General features: G+C 41.0%; 1 protein-coding gene across 6 annotated transcripts in view; it reads right to left on the reverse strand.

Moving 5' to 3' along the window:
* Positions 1 to 21,279, reverse strand: part of FRMD3 (FERM domain containing 3) — a 296,678-nt gene that overhangs the window by 142,736 nt on the left and 132,663 nt on the right. For all 6 annotated transcript variants that reach the window (XM_003810300.4, XM_034967512.3, XM_063593988.1 and 3 more), the window contains exon 2: positions 4,225 to 4,329. In XM_003810300.4, coding sequence (XP_003810348.3) covers positions 4,225 to 4,329 — 105 coding nt within the window. The remainder of the gene's footprint in view (positions 1 to 4,224; positions 4,330 to 21,279) is intronic.

Here is a 21,279-nt window from a genome sequence, read left to right on the forward strand (position 1 = left end):
TTACTGGTCAGTATTCAACCTATCCTTCCCTATATCAAATTAAAAAATAATGATGGAAATGCTGGGCACTGGACATCAAAATAGCAAAAGATAGTCATCATTTCCTGACTCAGTGTTTCCCATTTCCAGAGCATCTGGGGCATGAGACATCTTGCCAAACATATGGTGTTCCAAATGCAATCGTGCTAAATATTTAATATTCAACAATGGTTTACTGTAAATCAAGCTGTAGGCAAACCACCAGCCCCCAAGGCTAAGGTAACTTTCACTTCAACTTCTCTAACTCACTTGATTTTCTCATTTAATTAGCTTTCTATCCAAATAATTCACCAGTTTTACTTTCCATTAAGAAAAATACAGGAGCTGGTGAAAAAAAAATGTTGGTCAATTAATATCTGTTTAAAATGTCCATACCAGCATATTTCTGTTTATGTCTTTGAGTCCATTTTTCTAACTATCCAAGGCCCATTTTCCACCTTCTCTCTCCAATGATCTTAATAGTAGTGCCCCCTGCCTTTAAAAGTGTTCTTATAAACATTTCTAGGTTTTAGAGATACTAATCATGAGTGTGTTTCCTCACGTCTCACCTGGACCTAGCCAATGCATAATAATTGTAAGAATAATAATAACACCCAAGAGTGAAAATAACACATACCAGATACTCAAGGTGTACCATGTGCTAAGCATTGATATACCTTACCTTTCATTCTCATATCAACCCTACAGGTTGGTATTGTTATTTGCTTTATCCATCAGGACAGAGACTCAGAGAGGCTGCATAGCTTGGTCAAGATCACACAGCTTACTAATCAGGAGAGATGGGATTTTTAATTCATATCTTTCTGAGTCCAAAGTCCTTGCAGTTGTGCGCAGCAACTACCCTGCAACCCAAGTGAAAGCTACACTCACATCGTATCCACAAAATCAAAAGGCTATAACAGCTGTATAATGCAGAGAGATGTATTCAGAAACACCTCTGAGCAATTTAGTGGCTACATGAGATAAGACAGTTTTGTTTTGAGGGTGGCCCCCATCCTTTCCTTTACTCTACTACCCAAGTCTGGGCATTAAAAATTACGTTAAATAGAGTCAAAATATAAAGAACAATAAACAACCTAAAGACTTCTCTTTTATAACTTTAAAATTTTAATAATTTTAGACATATGAAAAAAGCTGCAAAAATGATAAAGTATAACCTTCACTCATCTTCCCCTAATGTTAGCATCCTGTGTAATCACAGTACAACTATCAAAATGAGAAGCCAATATTAGCCAATTTAGTTAATGCTATTTTACCATAGTATTAACTAAACTACAGACTTTCTGTGTTCACCCAGTTTTCCCACTACTATGGTTGTCTATGTTTCAGGATCCCACATTGCCTTGAGTTGACGTGTCTCTCCAATCTCTGACTGTGAATCCAGTCTGTCCTTGTCTTTCATGACCTCACACTTTTGAAGGTCAGTTATTTTGGAGAATGTCCCTCACATTGAATTTGCCTGATGTTTTCTCAATATTTGATTAAGGTTATGCATTATTGGGAAGAATGCCACAGAGATGATGTGTACTTCTCAGTGCATGGTATCAGGAGGTACCTGATGTTAACATGTGTTTTTACTGGTGATGTTAATCTTGGTCTCCTGGTTAAAGTGCTATCTGTCATGTTTCTCCACTATAGAGTTATTATTTTTCCCTTTGTAATCAAAAAAATGCCTTGGGAAGGAGGGGTTACTTTGCAAATTTCCTGTTTCTCCTTAAACTTTTGCACACTAATTTTAGCTCTTGCCTGCAATAATTATTATTGTGTATGGTGATTTTCTATTTCCCTCATTCCTTCTACATTTATTAATTAAAATTCTTCTGTATGGAAGAGCTGACCCAAGTTTTCCCTTTATTTTTTGTTTAATTAATTATTTATATTAGGATGGACTCATGGATATTTATTTCATTCTATGGGTTATAATCCAATACTATTGTTATTTTGTGACACCAATTGTTCCTTAATGTCTTGCCTTATGGAAGCCACTGACCCTCTCTGGGCCTTAGTTTCCCCCTTCCTTAAAGGCTTTTCAGCAAGATGAGGCTATAATGAAGAACATTCATGGTACATGATAGATGCTCAACTAAATAGTAGCTAGAATTACTTCTGCAGGTTGGCCATTTATCATTTAGAATTGAATTTTGCACAAAATAACCTGTTTGCAGTGGTGACTAGAGGACTAATAGAGTCCAGAGTTTATTTGGTCCACAGGGACTTTGATCTATAATCCTAAACTCAAACACTCACTCTACCACTTATTAACTGTGAAACCTGGGACAAGTAACAACTTCTTTGAGCTTCTTTTCCTCTTATACAAGTGTAATATCTTCACAGGCTATAAAAAGTTATGGCTATGAATGTCTTTATATCATGGTCCCTAGACCAAAGCTGGCTTGGCTGCATCAAAATTAGATTAGGAATAGGCTAAGTGCATGTTGCTGGCCCTAATCCCATGGATTCTGATTTAAGAGGTCTGGAATAGGGTCCACACTATGCAAACACCTAAGGTGATTTTCTTGCAGGGCCAGGTCTGGGAACCAGTGTTACTCAGTAAACACCACACACGCCCATCCCTGACGTCATATCAGCCCCACATCCCCACCACTGCCCTGCCACCTTCGTCTCACTCAGGTAAATGCCTGGACCATCCAAAGGTTACTGGGAGTACTACAGGAAACCAAAATCCTTCTGAGCTGTAATACTTCATTGCATCCCTTCATATAAACTTGGGCCCCTAGGACTCCAAGAGCAAAATAAGATTCTCTATGTATCAGATGCAAATCTAATCTATTCCTTAAATATCCTCTTATTTACAGAAATACACTCTGTGAGCCTCTCCTCATGGTATTGGGTCAGTAAACACTAAACTAAGAGCCAAGTGAGGTGTGGGGGTGGAAAGAGGAGACAGGAAGAAGATCAGGGACACTGAGGAGGAGGAGAGCAAATTAAAGAAGGCAGAGGGGTCCTATCCCCACTTCCAGGCTACCTCCAGGTGACCCCTTCACACACTATCCTGCTAGTAAGAAGCAGAGACCCAAGTGTGTACTGAGCCTCTGAGCATATGGCTGGGAACTCTGAGCCCATGGCTGGGACCCGCCCCAGGAGCCAGGGGTCATTTGGATGTGAAGGGCACACATCACGTGGTTCTGGCATATGCTACACTGAACACACCTAGGCTGCTACACCAGCTCAAAAGGTAAGACTCCTGCTCACTTTTCCCCACCAACAGATATCAAAAAGGGTAGGTGTCTCCAGGAGCAAGAATAAAACAGGGGCTTTCAAGTTTAGTTGTGCCCAAGGAGCTGCTTCTGAAGTGACTTAAACCTTTCATCTGTCAAAACTTTGTTGAAAAAAACTGAGGTGAAATTCACATAACAAAATTAACCACTTTAAAATGCACATTTTGGTGGCAACCACCATCAATATGAAGTTTCAAACATGTTCATCCCTTGAAAAGAAAACCCTATACCCATTAAGCAGTTATTTCTCAATTACTCTTCCTACCAATAGCTTTTTTTTTTTTTTTTTTTTTTTTTTTTTTGAGACAGGATCTTGCTCTGTAACCCAGGCTGGAGTGTAGTGGCCCCATCACAGATCACTGCAGCCTTGACCTCCCAGGCTCAAGCTATTCTGCCCCAACTCAGCCTCCCAAGTAGCTGTGACGACAGGCACATGCCACCATGCCCAGCTAATTTTTGTATTTTTTGTAGAGGTGGAGTTTTGCCATGTTGCCAGTGCTGGTCTTGAACTCCTGGGTTCAAGTGGTCCATTCATCTAGGCCTCCCAAAGTGCTGGGATTACAGATGTGAGCCACAGAGCCCAGCCTCAATAGCTTTTTACAGTGAGTGGGGTTGGGCAGGGGTGATATTCTCCATAGTGAAATTTTAGGTAGCCATTGTTTGAGGGATTTTGGGAAACCCTGGGTTCAAATGGCACAGGGACATTCTCTCTTCTAAGCAGATGGGAGCAGCCTTCTGGAAAGGCCTAGGGTAACTTTTCCCTTCTCTTTCTTGCTCCACCCAGTCCAGTGAGGACAATGCCAGCCTCTTCTGCTCACCCAGGGTTTCATGTGCCCAATAATCTGTGAGAACAAGGGCATCACTAGGGCTTTGAGAGGAACCCCCACAGTGCACCACAGTCTGGGTCACTCCCTAAAAATGGCTCCAGATAGAAATCAGCTCTTACCCTTTGCTTCTCTGGGTCCACATAGCGAATGCCAAAGTAGTCCTTCTCCAGCAGGCTGTAGTAGTTGCAGATGTGGTCAATGAGAAACTGCCCTTTGGTTTCCCTCTGCAAAGGAAGCACATTTAAGTCTCAGCCAGAGCTCACCTTGTGCATTCACGTCCTCAGGGAGCCTTGTTCACCACCATGGGTCTATGCTCTGAAAAATAAATGTGCTCACTCCAGTCCCTGAAGAAGGGGCTTCCAAACTCTTTTAACCACAAATCCTCAATGATAAATACATTTTACATTATGAGCCATTACACACACGCAAACACACGCACACACATACACGGAACCAAAAGGACCCCAAAAAGAGCAGTCAAAATAATCCATATGCCATTTAATTTGTCTAATGCTATTTATGACTCAGAGTACTAATTTCACAACACAGTAACTTGTGGAGGTCCACAATTTGGAAACTCTCATGTAACACATACAATGGCCTAACTGCTTTTTCTAATTCCTCGGTACATATTCATTCATCCAGTTCTCACAATGATCCTACCAGGAAGGTTCTCATTTTATATCGGAGGGAACTGAGCCACAAAGAGGTTCAGTGACTTGCCCAAAGTCACACAACTTGAATGGAGCAGGACAGGATTTGAGCCAGGCCAACTGGCTGCAGTATGTGGGCTCCTTCCAAGCCACTTTGACCCCCTGGAGCAATCACGAGTCCACTGCAGCTCTGCCAGAAGGCAGGGTCTGGTGAGAGTGGCAATGCTGTGAGTGGTAACTAAATTCCCTGGCTCTCAGCGGGAATGGTGGGGAACCTGCTTCCTTGGTCCTCAGAGCCACTGCATCCCTTCCATAAACCAACACACAAAGGCAGTGTGGGAGATTCAGGGGAGCCCAGGACTAAGATCCAAAGACAGGCCTGTGTGACCTTGGGTAAACCCCTAGCTGTTTCTACTTCGGTAAAATAAGGTGGTTGGACTAGATTATTTCTAAGTTAGTTACGTTATTTTTCCTTCTAAAATTCTACAAGTGAAAGATGTAACAGCCAAATCTGATTAACATAAATACTACTACAACAAAAATCTCTTCATAGCAAAGACCCTTCTAAGCCCTCATCAGGATATCTGATAAGATTAATTTCTGCTTCAATCAAAGTCGCTGACAGACCCATGAAATGTTTTAGAGATGTGACCTATTAAAATATATGAAGAAATTAGAGGCATTAAGTGAGCTACTTTTTCAATCCACTAAAAATAATTTTGAAAGATCAGTTTGGTCTATGTTACATAATGAACTTTTCATTAAAGACCACTACCATTAACTCAGGAAGTTGGATGGGAAAGCCACACCCTCCAGCAAGATCTCCATTGACTACTCAAGACCCTTGAGAGAAAAAAATGCTGCTGCAGACAAGGCAGTGATTAGACAATGCAAGCGTGGCTGAAACAGGAGTCAGTGCCTTCCAAAAAGCCTGGGATGCGCTGCACTGAGTGAAGGACGGGGGCTTATAAGCACACAGTGTGATATGAAACCTCCATTTTCCTGAAATCACTTTTGAGTTTGATTTTGAATAAGCTTCAAGTTTTTAACTTCCTTCCCGAGAAACCATCTGATATAGCTCAAAAGAGACAAAACATAAAAATGGAATTTGTTTTTAAATGTCTGTAATTGTTTTTTAATCCAGGAGGCTCAAATGACAAAGCTATACCTAACAGCTGAATTCAATGCCCAGAAAATAATCATTGGCTTTAGTTACTTTTACACATATACTCTGTAATCCAATCGTCTTTAAAAGGTTGCAGCATTATCCCCTCACCAAACATAACATAGGAGCTCATCATTTTATGATTGAATGGCAAAGCCCTCTTCCTTAGGATTTACTATAGGGAAGTATTCCCTACCATATTCCAGATATGTGGGTCAAGGCAGTGCATTGTAATAATATGGGATTGAGTAGGCCTTGATTGTTCATGACAGATACTGCTGTCATTTTGCCCTAAAGAAGATGTACTCAACAGCACAACAAAGATTTTTTTAAAGGATTAAACACAGCAACCAATATACACCCTCCAGCAAGATCTCCATTGACTACTGAAGACCCTTGAGAGAAGAAAATGCTGCTGCAGACAACGCAGTGATTAGAGCAGGCAAGCGTGGCTGAAACAGGGGCCAATGCCTTCCAAAAACCAGGTCAGGCCAATTCCCATGGTTCCAGACCACCAGGTGGGTTCTAGGTCTTTGCTACTGAAGGTATAGCCTACAGATCAACACTATCACAGAGCAGCAGCCTCAGTCTCACCCAGGAGGGAGCCTGTTGGAGACAGAATCTCAGGCACTGCTCTAGCCCTGCTGCACCTGGTCTGCATTTTGGCAAAATCCCCAGTTTATTCGCATGCACATTGAAGTTTGAGAAGCACTGGTCCAGGAGGATTTCCACAACATGGGAAAAGCACAAAATTTTACCTTTCTCCAGGGACCACCACAAAGAAAAAAAAAAAAAAAAAGCCCCTTTTCCTTGAGAATTGTCTCTTCCTTAACTCAGAAAAATCAGTCCTTTCCTGCCTTGGGTACACAAGCTGCCTCTGCCATTGTCAGGAGACATCGATAGCCCTTTGCAGTTCTGCCCCGGCCTCTGCACGTTGCCCAGCCAGCCTCACCACCCTGAGACCCTCCATGTCTCACTGCTTGGTACCAAGGAAGTCAGCTTATAGTCCCACATTCTTCGCCTGGAAATCCAAAGTCTGTAAGCCATTTAAGTTCCTATTGTTGTCATTTTTGTCCCTTAAGCTCAGTTCTTGCACTAAACAAAAGCCTGCATAGGCCCAGTACCAAAGGTTGGAAGAGCTGGTTCAGGAGTCAGGTGCATGAGGGGCAGAAGTCCAGCTACTGCCCATATACCTCACATCAGAAGAGAGACTGGGGAGTAAACAGTGGTTATGACCTGAACCTTCCACATGCTTCCTCCTGAACCTCCTGAAGATAGAGGTTCCTTCCCTGCGGCCTAAACCAGTGCCTGGCATGCTGGATGTTACCAGATGAATAAGAAGTCTTTCCTTTTTTCTCATGGAAAACATGAGGTCTGGGAACAGAAGGAAGCACTTTCCACAAGCCCGCACAGCACTAACAGAGAGCCCCGGGCAAGACAATAGCATCCTGGTATTGGCAATTCCACAAATGTAGTGGAATTGGCCAACTTTCATGCATCTCTCTCAAGGTCTGTGTGCAGAAGTGGTTATCAAAGATTTCAAGTAAAAGGATTTCTTTTTAATGTCAGACTTTTGTTGATTCTCCCACAGGATAGCAGCTCTACGTGCGGTACTGATTGAGTAGAGAAAAAAAAATCAAGCAGCTAATTTAAATTCTTCAGAGCTGTTACCTAAATTATGTTTTATTAATCACAACAGCATTTAATACATGTGAAAAGTAGTAAGATATAAGTGCGTGAGCAGGGTCTAATACAAAGATCAGTAGGATTTGATAATCTGTGCTTAAAATCCTTATGTGCGTAAGTATAGACTTTTGATGCTGTCTCTAAATGAGGTTGTATGGTCTCAGAAATGCACTGACAGGGTTGAAAGAATTTGTTCAACTACACAACTTAACTTGTGTCTCAATACTGGTCCTTATTATCTATAGTACACTGTGACTTGATTCTTTTGTAAATACTGTACTAAAATAATGTGAAGACTATTGCAATATTTTTAATGTGTTAAAATCTATAAGCCAATGCTAGCCAAGATGTGACCCATGGACTATGCCAGAACATGAACAGTGCATGACTGGTCCTCCAAGACAGCAGTCACCATCCTTTTTGGAACCAGGGACCAGTTTCACGGAAGACAATTTTTCCAAAGACAGGGTGGCGGGATGGTTTCAGGATGATTCAGGCACCTAACATTTATTGTGCACTTTATTTCTATTATTATTATATTGTAATATATAAGGAAATAATTATACAATTTACCATAATGTAGACTCAGTGGGAGCCCTGAGCTTGTTTTCCTGCAACTAACTGGGGGTGATGGGAGATAGTGACAGATCATCAGGCATTAGATTCTCATAAGGAGTGTGCAGCCTAGATCCCTCACCTGCACAGCTCACAATAGGTTTGCACTCCCATGAGAATCTAATGCCGCCCCTGATCTGACAGGAGGTGGAGCTCAGGTAGTACTGCGAGTGATGGGGAGCAGCTGTAAATACAGATGAAGCTTCTTGCTTGCCCGCAGCTCACCTACTGCTATGCAGCTCAGTTCTGAGGCCCAGGGATTGGGATCCCCTACTCCAAAAAACAAGTGCAGAAATTAAGATCAATTTAATTCTATTGTGTGTGTGTGGTTGTTTGTTTTTTGCTTTTTTTTTTTTTTTTTTTACAAATATTGGTCCAAAGCAGACTGGAGGAATAAAAATCTAGTACTTGTGTCTCCCCACAGAGAATTTGAGAGTTTGAGACTCTCTGATCTAAACTGTGCCACCAGGCTTGGGGGTTCTGTTTGCAATTTCTTTAGTCCACAAGCCCCAAAGTGTAATGGGGGTTGTGTCCTCTCTCTCACCTTCTCTGCCCATCCTTCAGACAATTTTTAGTGTGTGTTGGATTGCTGAACCCCCTGCAATAATCTCATCTTCCCTCAGGGTGGAAAGTGTTAGTCTCCTGGGTATGGCAGGATACTTGGCATAATTCTGGGCATCTCAAAAGGCAAATTCTCTCACTGGGCTACAGACTCACTGATGTGGCAAACTAAGATCCATTTCAAAAGAATTTGTGTGAAACAATCACATGTCTGATTAGGGATGGCTAGGTAAGAGTGGGCTAACCCTTTTGAGAGAGTGAAAAGAAGTATTTAGTTACTCTGAATCTCTATCTCCTGGTCTGTAAACTCTAAATAATGCAGTCTTTGATGGGTAACCTGAGTATTAAAGACAATGTTTGTAAATATCTTGTTGGACACATAGTAGCTGCTCAATAAATGATAGCTATATACTGTTGTTGTTTGTAATATGATGATTTTGTTTCTTCTGATGCCCACAGTACCTTCTCTTCAAAGGCTGCTGAGTGGACCAGAGTCAGTAGTAAGTCCCACCAAACACAGATGTCGGGAGAGCTTATCATTCTCTCACAGAATGGGTTGGATTTACCCCTTTACACCCTATGGAACCTAATTTTTACAATCACAAACTAGCCTACTTGTCAGAAAAGTCCACCTCTCCTCCCCACCCCAAAGTATGTACTAGGAAAACAGAAGACGCCACTGTGTTCTAATCTTGTTTTCACCACTCATCAGCTAAGTGGCCTTAAGAAAGTCACCAAATTCCTCTGAGACTGTTTCTCCTTCTATAATGGGAGAATAATGATGGTAACTTCCAGATGTATCCCCAATTAGATATTCTAAGGCTCATTCATGTATCTATTAAACACCTATTATGCACCAGGCATTGAGATAGGGATTATAAATAAACAATGAATGAAACCTAGAAATTTATCATCTCGCAGATCTTAAAACCCTGCCCTTTGTAAAATGTGAATGAATTTTGTAAACTGCAAAGTATTATACCAATGTTAGATGTCATTATTAATAATATTAAGAATAATCTTAATCTTAAATCTTTGTCTCAATTTTACAGATCCTTTTAGATATAAGGAAGTTAAGTGGAATAGTATTTGCCTCCCAGAACTGTCCTCTTTAGATTAAAAAAAAAGGGAACAAAAAGACAAAGAACTCAATTCTTTTTTCTATTCATTTGAATTTATTTTACGTTCATGGGTACATGTGCAGGTTCATTACACAGGTAAACTTGTGTCATGGGGGTCTGTTGTACAGATTATCTCATCACCCTGGTATTAAGCCTAGTACCCATTAGTAATTTTTTCTGATCCTCTCCCTCCTCCCACTCTCCACCCCCTACAAGTTTCCATGTCTGTTGTTCCCCTCTTTGTGTCCACGTGTTCTCATCATTTAGCTCCCACTTATAAGTGAGAACAGGTGGTATTTGGTTCTCTGTTCCTGCTTTAGTTTGCTAAGGATAACTTTCCTTGATTCTCTGCAGCCAACTGCTGATGATGCATTTACTTCAACTCCCAAGTTCAGCAGTAAAATTAAAACAACAATAAATTTGTGCTTAAAGAAAAAGAGCAAAGAAATCAATTGCCCAAGTCAGCAATAGCTTTTCTTCAATTAAAAAAAAAAAAAAAAAAGTCTGGCAGATTTCAGTCCCCAAGTGCAAAAACTCCAAGCGAGGTTTTGTTCAGCGTTTTAGACATTGGTTAAGTGGAAAAAACAGTACCAACCCCAAAATACTGAATATATTGCTAAACAAGTTTAGAGTTTGAATAGCTAACTTTAGGGATGAAGGTATGAACGTAGTAATAAGAACTACTATTCATTTAACACTTACTGTATACCAAGAACTTTGCTACATATTTTGCATTTGATCTCTTGACAACCCATTGGGGTAGTTAATATTCTCCTCATGTTACAGATGAGGAAAAATGAATTCAGAAATTCTATGTTTGTTTACAGGGCTGTCAAACCGAGGTCTGACACCTATGCTGAATCTGTTCTAAGAACTCAGTTGGCCTATGTGCCCCCATTCTCTATGTGGAGAGAGGAAAACAACAATATGAGGATTTGGAAGCAATGTCAAGTTCTCCAATTACTAGAATTTGGACACCGGCAGGAAGGAGCACTGGGTTACCCACAACAACACCAGGCTGGGAAAAGGCAGTTTTATAAAATACAAAGCACATTATAATAGACTTCATTGGTTAACTGCTTAGCAACCATACATCCCTTTATCTTTCTTAAAGGAACCCAGATTTTCCTCAGGTATGCACATGTGTGTACACACATGCACGCACACACATGGTACAGGCATAAGCCTCCAGGAACTATGACCCAATCGCATCTGAGGGCTCTAGCTTGGTTGGTATGAGGGTAACCCCACCTCTCTTGTCTGATTGGTTCAGGAAAGGACGCATGACCCAGCTTAGGCCAATGAGACATGAGGAATACTTTACGAGGGCTTCTGGGATAATTCTTATTTACTCTTCTGAAAGAGCTTCGAGAAGAGACTTGCCCTTCCCTCTGGACCATACACAGAGGTGCAGTGGGATTGAGGATGAAGCCGAAATATTCACAGAGAAATGGAGCCTGTGTCTGCAGACTGTCAATCAGTTAATGTGAATTTCCTTGGAGATGCCCATGAAATTCCTTATTATTTCAGCAAGTACAGATTGGCTTTTCTGTTTGTTGCACCCAACATTTTCACTCCGGAGAGAAGGTAAATCAATGCCTCAGGCCAAGAAGAGCTAAGAGAGAACAATAATGCTGGTGTGAAACAGTTGCAGAGATGGCTGACTGATGAGCCCGGGAGCAGTCCATTGACTCTACTCTTTGTTCTGCTGTGTTCTATTCAGTCAGCATAGTGTTAACTGAGCTGATCATGGCTGACTGATGAGCCCAGGAGCAGAGTCCATTGACTGCTGTGTTCTGTCAGTCAGCATAGCGTTTTGGTGTTTTTGAATGGGGAGACTGCACATAAAATCTGGATGCAAGCTGCCCTTGAAAAGCTGGAGGGTTTGGAAGCTGGACCGTAAAGGTCTGGTTGGCTTCTTTCTCCTTTCCCTGAAAAATGAACTCTGCAGTCCACCACATTTCCACCTTCCCTGTTGTCTTCTGCTTCTTCCATTTCCCTCAATTCCCTGATCACTTGAGGTATTTGAGTTCACAATCCCTAATCTGAGGCAATAACAGAGGTATCAGAAAGCGATCCTTGAAAGAGCTTTCCTTGGAAGTACATCCTCAGAGCCAGGAAACATCCTCAGCGGACACAGCTTTGGGCTGCCCTCTAAAGCTGCCCAACAACTGGGGTCCTAGGACCCAATGGAGGAAGAAAGACCTAATACAGAACAGAGACATGGGAGAGGCTCGCTGGAATGAGGGAAGCAGGCAAGGGCCAGAGGAGTTGGAAGCACAGCCCCAGGATGGTGGGAACAGTTTGCTCTGGGGTTGGCACTGTTCCTCCAGGACCCCTCTATGATAAACAGAAGTGGGAGCTGTGAGGCCTCATTTCCTAATTATGAGGGTTGTGAGGTTCTTGTTCAAAGGGCTCTGTTGCTTGGCACCTTATGCCTGCAGAAGTTGCTTTTGAGAAGGGACAGCCTTCATAAATGTACATCTGGGAAAGAACAGAATTGTCTCTGGTGATTCTTCTACCTGGAAGGAAGAATCCAATCATCTGAATGCCCAGAAACTCCATGAGGAGCTTCTAACCAATTACAAGGCCCTTAACAGCAACTAAATGCTCAGTTTGCTGCTAGGATTATGTCTTCTAGGGACAGATGGATACATTTCTCTGGTGAATTAAGGGCCTTGATTCATTTACCTTCATAGGCAGATGAATAAAGAATAGTAATGAGAAACTGGTGAACTAAATAGTTCTGCTTTTATTGTCAAGGACAAGCATTTATTAATATAAGAAAGATTGTAGCTTGATTGAACAACATAAAAGTGCTCTGTTAATATTCTGCTATAAAAAAACTCAAGCCTATTTGTGTAAATTCACACATTTTGTTATGTTAGGGACCACAGCTTTAACAAAAACTGCATCTCTTTAATAAGAAAACCTTTATTAAACAGCAAGTAATATATTGCTTTGTTAACAGTAACTGGTACTGTTACAAACAGTAACTGGCATTCTTCCTATTGCAAACAGTAACTAGTATTAGATATTAAGCTGTGACATATATTCAGAAAATTACATCATCCCAAGAATATGAGAGAAATATTAAAGCTATTTAAATGGGAGATAAATGTAAAGAAAAACAAGAATAGAGGAAACTCTCATGGTTGAATCTGTGGTTCTCACACAGAAATTAAAAGTTTCTTTGATTTGTGTTATCCAAATATTTTCAAATGTATGGAAGACAAACCCAAGATTTGGGAAAAATGAAATATACCTAATGCTAAATGACGAGTTAATGGGTGCAGCACACCAACATGGCACATGTATACATACGTAACAAACCTGCACGTTGTGCACATGTACCCTAAAACTTAAAGTATAATAATAATAAAATTTTTAAAAAAGAGAAAGAAATATGTAATTCTGAATACATATCTGTTTTAGAGTAATAATTAGTAGCTATAGCTAAGATAATTGCAAATACAGGCAAATTTTATTAAAGGCATTTTTGTGCCCAGTAAGTATTCATAAGTTGGTGGAGGATTATGACTATAGTAGTGACCTAAAAAACAGAAAATAACAACAAAAACAACACCAGGGCCAGCTACCAATGAGGGAAACAAAATCAATAGTTGCCTGAAAGTGAGCACTGGATACAAAAATAAAGGCAAGACACAAACAGCCACCTTACCCAGCCAGGCCCAATGGTAGAGAATGAAAACCCAACTGCTTATCTAATGCCCATGGTAGCCCCTACACACTATGAGAAGACAGACATACAGTCAACATCACAGCAAGAGGCTTAATAGTATTAAAGCTAGAGAAGTCAAAAGGGTCCTAAGGAAGAAAGACAAAGAAATAGTGCATCCAGGAGAAGATGAAGCCAGCCAGAATACATTGGTCAGTTTTTCATCTGAATCCTAAACAGTGTCTTCTGAAGGAGTGTCACAGTTGAATAATCAGTCAAGGTAGCTTGGAGTTAGTAACGTTCGCCTCTTTTTGTTTCTCTTCTGGGTGTTTTCTGCCTCCATTACCTCTACTGCGTTCTGTGGCTTTCATTCTAAAAGATGCCTTGTGTATCTGTTGCTAGTCATTCGGTCATTTCTGTTCTGACTGGCACACAGGTCCATCCCAATGCTTAGGGAATCATATTTGATTTGTCAGCTCTTCTTAGCAGTTTTTGCCACAGCCTGTGCTCAAAAGGTTCTTTCTTCTCCATCTTTTTCTTCTTCTTCTTGTTTCAGATTTTCGTGCCAGGTCCAGCTCTTCAAAGCACTCACATCAGAATAATCTAGAAGTTTTACAAGTTGAATCTTTTCTATGATTTTAACAAAGTGAGTTTTTTTCTTCATGCTAAGGCTAAGGCTCAAAGAAGCTAATTAACTTACCCAAAGTCAACAGAGCTAGAAACTGGCAGAGTAAATATTTAAACCTGGGACGGCTATATTTGGTTATTATAACCACATTTTTAAATTGTTAAAAAGAAATAAATAAGTTCCTCAACTTGATAAAGAACGTCTACCACATTTTAAAATTGTTAAAAAGAAATGAATAACTTCCTCAACTTGATAAAGAATGTCTATTAAAACTATACAGCTAACATCATACTTAATAGTGAGAAACTAGATGTGTTTCCCTTAAAACAGGGAACAAGGCAAAGATGTCCTCTCTTACCACTTCTTTCCAACACCATACTGGAAGTCCTAGCTAATGCAATAACACAAGACAAGAAAGAAAAAAGAAGAGAAAAGAAAAGACAGGAAAGGAGAAGAGAGAAAAGAAAAGAAAAAGGTATGCAGATTGGGAAGGAAGAAATAAAAATTTCTTTGTCTGCAGATGACATCAGATGTTCTCATTGTCTATGTCTACGTAGATATCAAAGAATCTACCAAAAAAACCCACTCCTGGAATTAATAAACTAATAAGTGCAATGTTGCAGGACATAAAGCTAACATACAAAAATAAATTGTTTTCCTATAGACCAGCAATGAACAATTAAAAGTTGAAATTAAAAACAAAAGACCATTTATATTAGCACCCCAAAAAATGAAATACTTAGGGATAACTCTAACAAAATATGTACAAAATCTATATCAGGAAAACTACCAAAATTTGGATGAAAGAAATAAAAGATCTAAATAAATGGATATTCTAGTACCCATGAACAGAATAGAAAAACTCAATATTGTCAAGATGTCAGTTCTTTTCAACTTATTCTATAGATTCAATGCAAGCTCCATCAAAATCCCAGTGGGATATTGACAGTCAGATTCTGATGTTCTGTGAAAAGGCAAAAGATTTAGAGTGGCCACCACAGTATTGATGACAAACAATGTCAGAGGACTGATGCTACCCAGCTTCAAGACTTACTATAAAGTTACAGTGATGAAGGCAATGTGGTATTAGCAAAACAATAGGCAAATAGAACAATGAAACACAATAGAGAACCCAGAAATAGACTCACACAAATATAGTCAACTGATTTATGACAAAACGTCCCCAAAGGATAAAATATATATTTTTAAGTTATCCTGACCACAGTACCTGAGACAAGATTTTAAGCAAAGTGCTTTCAGAAATGAGCTATCTTTATTAATCAATGCTTCCTGAACTTAAGTACAACTTCATTTAATATCTGCCTCTTTTTCTTAGTCTAGTCTGTGATCTGGAATATTTGCTTCTCTAACAAGCCTTGTGAAACAGAAAGGCCAAACTCTCTGGGATTCACCATCTCCTTGAGCCACATCAGGAGATGCTAGCATCACCTCCTCTTCTTCTCAGATTCCTAATTAACAAGCATTCACTTAGAACTTCCTTAGTGCCTGGTTCTATGTACTATATTTAGATTACCTCAACTATTCATTGGATTTCATCCACGTAAGCCCCAGGAGCTAATTGCGTTCCCATTTTCAAGAAGAGGAAGATAAAACTTAGGGTGGTTGAATAACTTGACCAAGGTCACATGGCAAGCAAATGGCAAAATGCCAGGTTTGAACTCAGGTCTCTCAGAGTCCAGAAAGAAAAGACTAGAATTATTAACTGTTAGCGAGCAGTATAATGTTCAGATTTTTAAAAGTAGAATCACAGAATGTTGGAGTTGGAAGGTACTATAGAGATAATCTTATCCAACTCTTCATCTCAGAAATGGGGAAACTGAGACCCAGAGAATTTTAGATGAAATAATACAAATTAGTGCTGGAATTAAGATTTCAAATCAAGAGCTGGAGCCAAGATATATCAGTCAGGATAGGCTAGATTAAGCTGCAGTAACAAAGAATTCCAAAAGGTCAGTGAGTTAACACCACAGAGGTTTATTTCTCACTTAGTATGCATAGCCAATGAATATTAGCAGGGGAGAATTCTGCTCCTAATCTCTTTGAGATGTGAAGGGATTAAGGATTCCTCTTAACAGCTGTTTCAACAGTCAACACAGCAGCAGGAAAGGAATGTGGTGAGTCCCACACCGGCTTCTAAACATTCTGCCTGGAAGTGACATGCATCACTTCAGTTTATTGGCCAAAATAAGATACATATCTTGCCTAACTACAGAGAGGTAAGAAAGTAAAATTTCATCATGTGCCTAAAAGGATGAAATAAAGAATGCTTACAAATAATCCTAATACCGATCACACTAGGGCTCAGTCCAACACTGGGTTTAATTAGCATAGCATGCTGGAGTGGCCCTCCACAAGACTGTTTTTTAAATATGCACCCAAAATAATATTGTCACCCATTTTAAAATCAATACAAATATGCCTCAGGCATTTCTATAATAAATCCTAAACTACTATGTGCATTTTAAGGCATTCCATGAGTTTAGAGTTCATGGTCTAATTGGAATTGCTTGTGGCTCATATTTTTTAAATGATTTGTGAGTATACAGCTCCAAGAAAAATATAGCAACAGTCAATTAGGAGCTGACATTCACACCCGGAGAGCAAAGAGATGGTTTCTGCTTGTGGAATTCTTAATGCCCCAGGAGCCTAACAAGGAAGACAGAATTCCTCCTGAAATTGCATACGAGATGGCTACCCTGAACTCAACAGTCAAGGAAAACAAACTAACCAACCTGTGGATACAATTAAGCATAGAACCTCCGCACACTCTGTCTGTCAAGAGCCTTGGGCTGAGCGATTCTCCAGTTTCTGAGAATCATCTGACAATACAGCTCTTGGCCCCACTAGGATGATGGGGCCAAGCAGCCTAACCAAGAGTGGATGGATGAATAGTTTATGGAGAAATTTAGAAATGCATTACCATTTACACAGTTAGCTAGGCTTTGCTGGGGTAGGGGGGAAATGTCCTCATGCAAGGCTAATAAGAAAGTAAAACTAAAAAAGGGCAGAGAAATGAAGATAAGAGAAGGAGATTATATACATGCAGCCTTAAAATAACCATGGAAGTCCACATGTATCAGCCTCAGCAGGGCTCAGACACATTTTTAAAGAGAAACAGGTCAGTAGCAAAAATACTTGAAAAGAAATTCAAATCTTCATTATTAGTTTTCAAGAAACATTAAAGAGAGCCTACGGTCTAAACCACAATAACACTCCCCAAAAGCTCTTTAGCCAATTCAAATTTTCTCATAGCCTTGAGATTCTACAGAGACTCTCAATTTTCTTTCTTTCTTTCTTTTTTTTTTTTTTTTTGAGATGGCGTTTCACTCTGTTGCCCAGGCTGGAGTACAATGGCATGATCTTGGCTCACTGCAACCTCCGCCTCCCGGGTTCAAGCAATTCTCCTGTCTTAGCCTCCTGAGTAGCTGGGATTACAGGCGCCCGCTACCATGCCTGGATAATTTTTGTATTTTTAGTAGAGACGGGGTTTCATCATATTGGTCAGGCTGGTCTCGAACTCCTGACCTCAAGTGATTCGCCTGCCTCAGCCTCCCAAAGTGCTGGAATTACAGGCGTGAGCCACCACGCTCAGCAAGACTCTCAATTGTCAAAAACTCCAAGTTCCCTCCCCCAGGCCAAACCCACAAGGCACTATCTTTTCTCTCCACATCCCTAACTTCCCTAATGGTAGCATTTTTTGCAATAAGAAATCATCTTTCCTCTCTAGGAGAGAGAAACGGGAGGAAAGAGAAATGGGAGACAGGCAGAAGGTGGCTTGAACACGCATGTGTGCTTGAAACTGCTAGGATAATGTTTTAAAGGGGCTTCTGCAGTGCTTCAAAGCATATCTCAGTTATACTTGGTGTAGCTTGCCTAGGTAGCATCCTGAGAAGGTTGAGAGGCTGGGAGTATAACGGGCTGAGCAGGAAGAGAGGAGACCCCACGAGAAGATGGAGTTAGCTCCAGAATGTCTTCCACTTCATTGGTATACATGTGGCTCGACACAGCCACACCACAGGAAATTACAGTCTAGTGTACTTCACATAAGTAATATGACAGAGGCCATAACAATAATAGGAATAACAGCTGCAAATTACTGAGCACTAACTATAAATGAGGGCCTGTGCTAAGTGCTGCACAGAGATTATGTCATTTACCCTTCCAACAACCCTAGCACCAGCCTTATTTGGTCGAATGACCTTCTAGAAATGTATGACTTCCACCCACCTTTATTGCTAATTCCTCCAAGCTACTTTTTTTCCCCTCTCAAACCCTACTCCTTATTTCCAGCCCAGCATGGCCCACAGCTCCACCCTGTGAAGGTCTAATGTCTCATTTCAATAGTGTCATACCCGAAGGTTCCCAGTAGTCAGGCAATTAGCAGGCCTGTGACCCACACAGCTCCTGGAATTCCTAAAACAACTGCTCTGTGTGCAGCGGGAATTCCTGCATACACACACACACACACACAAGCAGGCACGCACACAAGAAGGATTTGTCACAAATATTTAAAGACTGGAAGATGTAGGCTGGGCTCCCCGGCTATCACACCTACCCCTTTCTTCAAGCGATTAGTCACTAAGGAGGAAAAACATCTTGGTTATATTTACATCTCTTCTGACTACACAGCAACTCAAGCTGAGGGTGTTTCATTTTTATGAAACTAAAAATGTAGAGGAAGATTGATGTGAATTTTAATCGCCATTATCAGCTATTACAAGCCAGCTTTCTTCTTTAAGCCTCCTCTGCCTTTTTTTTAACTCTTTGAGGCAGACAGCAGCTTCCTGAAGGAAGGAAAATATCACATCCAATCTACCAGCTCTTAATTTCTAAAGAACATTTTCACCCATTGTTTAGAAATGCATCATGGCAGAGCCTGATGGAACTGCATAAACCCACAAGAATGTGCAGAAATGCATGCTAAAAATGGGTGTAAAATGAGAGCCCCTCTCAGGGATGCACTCGTAAGAAGTTACATACAATCTAGACAAATATAAAATGAAAAAAAATAGACAGAATAAACCATTTTTGTAAAACTCAGACGTTTTATGTTTGTGTGTATATTTATATGTACACACACATACATACATATACATGTAGACAAAAAGTAAAGATTTGAAGGCTAAAAAGCTAAATGTTGATGGGGATATTTGTGAGAGTTAAGTTATTTTTAGTTTTTGCTTTGTGCCTTTTTATTTGCATTTTCTAGCTTTCCTACAAACAACAAGCATTGGGTTGCTTATCAGTGTAAAGGTAATGTGTTTCTTTTTCACGGCACAGGACACTGGTTTACTCTCTGAAGGGACACAGCCTATATTCCCAAGGGTTGATGGACTAGAGGTATCCTTAAGACTCACAAACCAGAATTCCAGTTCTCATGTTATCTAGAAGTACTGCTTCCTTTTCATTTTGGAGAGCAGAGAAGGAAGAGACGATGGGCTGAGTGAAGACAGACCATCTCTGATCTTAAAGTTCCATTTCGGGGACCCCTTGTAGAGGCCCCTTTAAAACATTACCCCAGTAGTTTTAAGCACAAGTGCATGGTAGAGTCCCCTGCCTCTGCCAACTGATAGCCCTTGGCAATTTATTAACCTCTCTGGGCCTCCCAGTGCCCAGGTGTGCAACAGTGGGCTGCACTGGATAATGGTGAAGCTCCGCCTCAGACCCAAGCTGAGGCAGTTCTGGGTTTCCACAATGCCATGTTAGCAGAGCGCCACCCTGGCTTTATCCCAGGGCTTACAGTGATCCACTTACATCTGAACCCAATCAGCTGGGTCCCCTAAAAGTTGCATCATGGGATGAGGAAGGAGCGGTTCTGGGATACGGAGAGAAGGATTGAAAGTATCCATAGGGCCGGGCACAGTGGCTCACACCTGTAATCCCAGCACTTTGGGAGGCCAAGGCAGGTAGATCACCTGAGGTTGGGAGTTCGAGACCAGCCTGACCAACATGAAGAAACCCCATCTCCACTAAAAATGCAAAAAAAAAAAAAAAAAAAAATTAGCCGGGCATGGTGGCGCATGCCTGTAATCTCAGCTACTTGGGAGGCTGAGGCAGGAGAATTGCTTGAACCTGGGAGGCAGAGGTTGTGGTGAGCCAAGATCGCGCCACTGCACTCCAGCCTCGGCAACAAGAGCGAAACTCAGTCAAAAAAAAAAAAAAAAAAGAAAGTGTCCATCATCTCCCTCCAAGCCCATGCCTGCAGTGAGGGTGGGACCAGAGCTGGCAGAGGTTTTTAGTTTGACAGTTTGTTGGAGTAGGGCTGAGCTGCATAATTGGTTCTTACTTTCCGTCCTGACGAAAATTCTGCCAATTTTACTCGGTCACAGATTAAAGCAAACAGTAACTTATGTTTCATTTCACATAGGCAATTTCTTTTTTTTTTCCAGCAATTCTATCACATTCCATTCTCCCTTCCTACTGCCCCCTAGCATACATACTGAGAATTTGGCTGTGCCACTAATGCAAGGCAGCTGGGGTTGGAAATCAGAAAGCAGATAAACAGCATTGCTAAGGAGCTGCAGGAGTCTTCAGATCTCACAGAGCACAGAAAGTAGTCCTCTGAGTCTTCTGCCTCCAGTCACTAACACCAATCTTCCCTGCTTCCCCCTCCCTCCGTCCACCCACACCTCCTAGTTCCCATCTCCTTCTGTGAAGGGCCTCCCAATCTTTCCTTCCCATCATCATGGCCACAAGTTAGAAGATGAGAAGGAGAAAAGTCAAAGGCTACTAGAGCCAAGGAATTCCTCACAACGAACTGCAGTGTCTGGAGGACCAGTTGGGTAGCCTTACTCCGGGTCTCCACTGCAGAACTTATACATATATGCTTTGTGCACACAAAGAAAAACAGCAGCCCAAAGATTCCAGCTAGGGCTCTTAGGATGGAGGAAAGTTCCCACAGGTAACTCACTGGTTAATTTTAAAGAGCTCAGGAAAGGAAGGAAGGGTGGCTTTTTCTCTTGTGAGTCAAGACAAGGTCCTGATGATAACCCTCCCAGATCAGAACGTAACTTTCAACCCACGAGTGCTGCTCCCCCAAGTTATA

This window comes from Pan paniscus, chromosome 11 (genome assembly GCF_029289425.2).
Source record: "Pan paniscus chromosome 11, NHGRI_mPanPan1-v2.0_pri, whole genome shotgun sequence".
Classification (NCBI taxonomy): domain Eukaryota; kingdom Metazoa; phylum Chordata; class Mammalia; order Primates; family Hominidae; genus Pan; species Pan paniscus.